Genomic DNA, 2,003 nt, shown 5'->3' on the forward strand with positions numbered 1-2,003 from the left:
TTCTCTGATCTTCTTATTCACTGTTTAATTTTACATATCTTTATAAGGCAGTAGCAAGCACCATGGGTTGGGCCAGGTACACCTTAGTCCTCAAAGTGAGATCTTTGTTCTTTAGCATTTTGAAAGCTAGTTATAAATTAACACTTTGCTGCACATAACAACATACATGATGATGGCACAGGAGAGGGTAATGCTTAATTCTGTGCATAGGAGGTCGCTATGAGTTGGAACCAACTCAATGGCATCTAACAATAAAAAAACATATGCACATTATCCAATTAATATGCTATTTTTATGTGAATCAAAAAGAGTTGTGTAGTAACAGTAGAGATGGATAGTAGAATGCTCTGGAAAAATCTTGTTTGTTAGGGAAAGATTGAAGTAATACTTTTCCCACCAAGTCTGCTATTTCATGAGTCAAATTTTCATAATTTCTTCACCATTCTTAGGTTTCCAAGCACCGTTAGAGACATGGAAAATGCAAATAACTCTAGCGGAATAAATTTCATTCTTCTGGGGCTTTTTAACCACACCAAGATGCACCAGTTCCTCTTTGCTATGGTGCTGATGATCTTCATCACCTCACTGATGGGCAATGCCCTTATGATTATCCTCATCCATGTGGACCCTCAACTCCACACACCCATGTACTTCTTGCTTAGTCAGCTTTCCCTCATGGACATGATGTTGGTCTCCACTGTCGTTCCCAAAATGGCAGCAAACTACCTGATGGACACGAGGGTCATCTCTCCCACTGACTGTGGAACCCAGGTATTCCTGTTTGTCTCTTTGGGAGGTGGTGAGTGCTTCCTCTTAGCAGCCATGTCCTATGACCGCTATGTGGCTATATGTCATCCACTGCGCTACCCTATTCTTATGAGCCAGAAGCTCTGCTTGCTCATGACAACAGGTTCATGGCTTCTTGGAGCAGTTGACGGGCTAATGCAAGCTGCCACCACTTTGAGCTTCCCTTACTGTCACTCTAGGGAAATCAATCACTTCTTCTGTGAGGCACCAGCACTGATACGCCTTGCCTGTGCGGACACCAAGCTCTTTGAATCTTTCATGTATGTCTGCTGCATCTTGATGCTCTTGATCCCTTTGTCTCTCATTTTTGCCTCGTACAGCCTAATTCTGGTGGCAGTGCTTCGAATGCGGTCAGCTGCAGCCCGGAAAAAAGCCTTCACAACCTGCTCCTCTCACCTTGCAGTTGTAGGACTCTTTTTTGGAACCATCATGTTCATCTACATGAGGCCAAAGTCTTATAGTTCAGAGGACCATGATAAGGTGGTCTCAGCTGTTTATACCATCTTTACCCCTCTCTTGAACCCTTTTATATACAGTGTGAGAAATAAAGATGTAAAGGGGGCATTGAAGAGGTTGTTGGTAAAACTGTTACAATGCCAACATTGAGCATAATTTTTCAAAATTGTGGCACAGTAGCTGAATACAGGTTACATTTCCTAAACATAGTAGCAACAATGAAATATACAACTTTCCTCTAGTTCCTATATGTTTCCTCCCCCTCCCCCCACTATCATGATCCCAATTCTACATTGCAATCTGGCTAGACCAGAAGATGGACACTGGTACAGATAGGAACCAGAAACACAGGGAATCCAGGATGGGTGGTCACTTCAGGACCCGTGGTTTGGTGGCGATACTGGGAACGTAGAGGCAGGGTGGGTTGGAAAGGGGGACCCGATTACAAGAATCTACATGTGACCTCCTCCCTGGGGGATGGACAACACAAAAGTTGGTGAAGGGAAACGTGGACAAGACAAGATATGACAAAATAATAATTTATAAATTATCAAGGGTTCGTGAGGGAGGGGGAGTGGGGAGGGAGGGGAAAAATGAGGAGCTGATGCCAGGGGCTTAGGTGGAGAGCAAATGTTTTGAGAATGATGAGGGCAATGAATGTACAAATGTGCTTTACACAATTGATGTATGTATGAATTGTGATAAGAGTTGTATGAGCCCCTAATAAAATGATTTTAAAA

General features: G+C 43.0%; 1 protein-coding gene across 1 annotated transcript; it reads left to right on the plus strand.

The window, feature by feature from the left end:
• Positions 1–471: 471 nt before the first annotated feature.
• Positions 472–1,413, plus strand: LOC101642499 (olfactory receptor 2T33-like). Its single transcript, XM_030888732.1, has one exon. It carries the CDS (start codon positions 472–474, stop codon positions 1,411–1,413), a length of 942 nt encoding a protein of 313 aa, XP_030744592.1.
• The last annotated feature ends 590 nt before the right edge of the window (positions 1,414–2,003 follow it).

The sequence above is a fragment of the Echinops telfairi genome, unplaced genomic scaffold, assembly GCF_000313985.2.
Source record: "Echinops telfairi isolate 266 unplaced genomic scaffold, ASM31398v2 ScPeMD7_7469;HRSCAF=8507_0, whole genome shotgun sequence".
In the NCBI taxonomy this organism is placed as follows: Eukaryota; Metazoa; Chordata; class Mammalia; order Afrosoricida; family Tenrecidae; genus Echinops; species Echinops telfairi.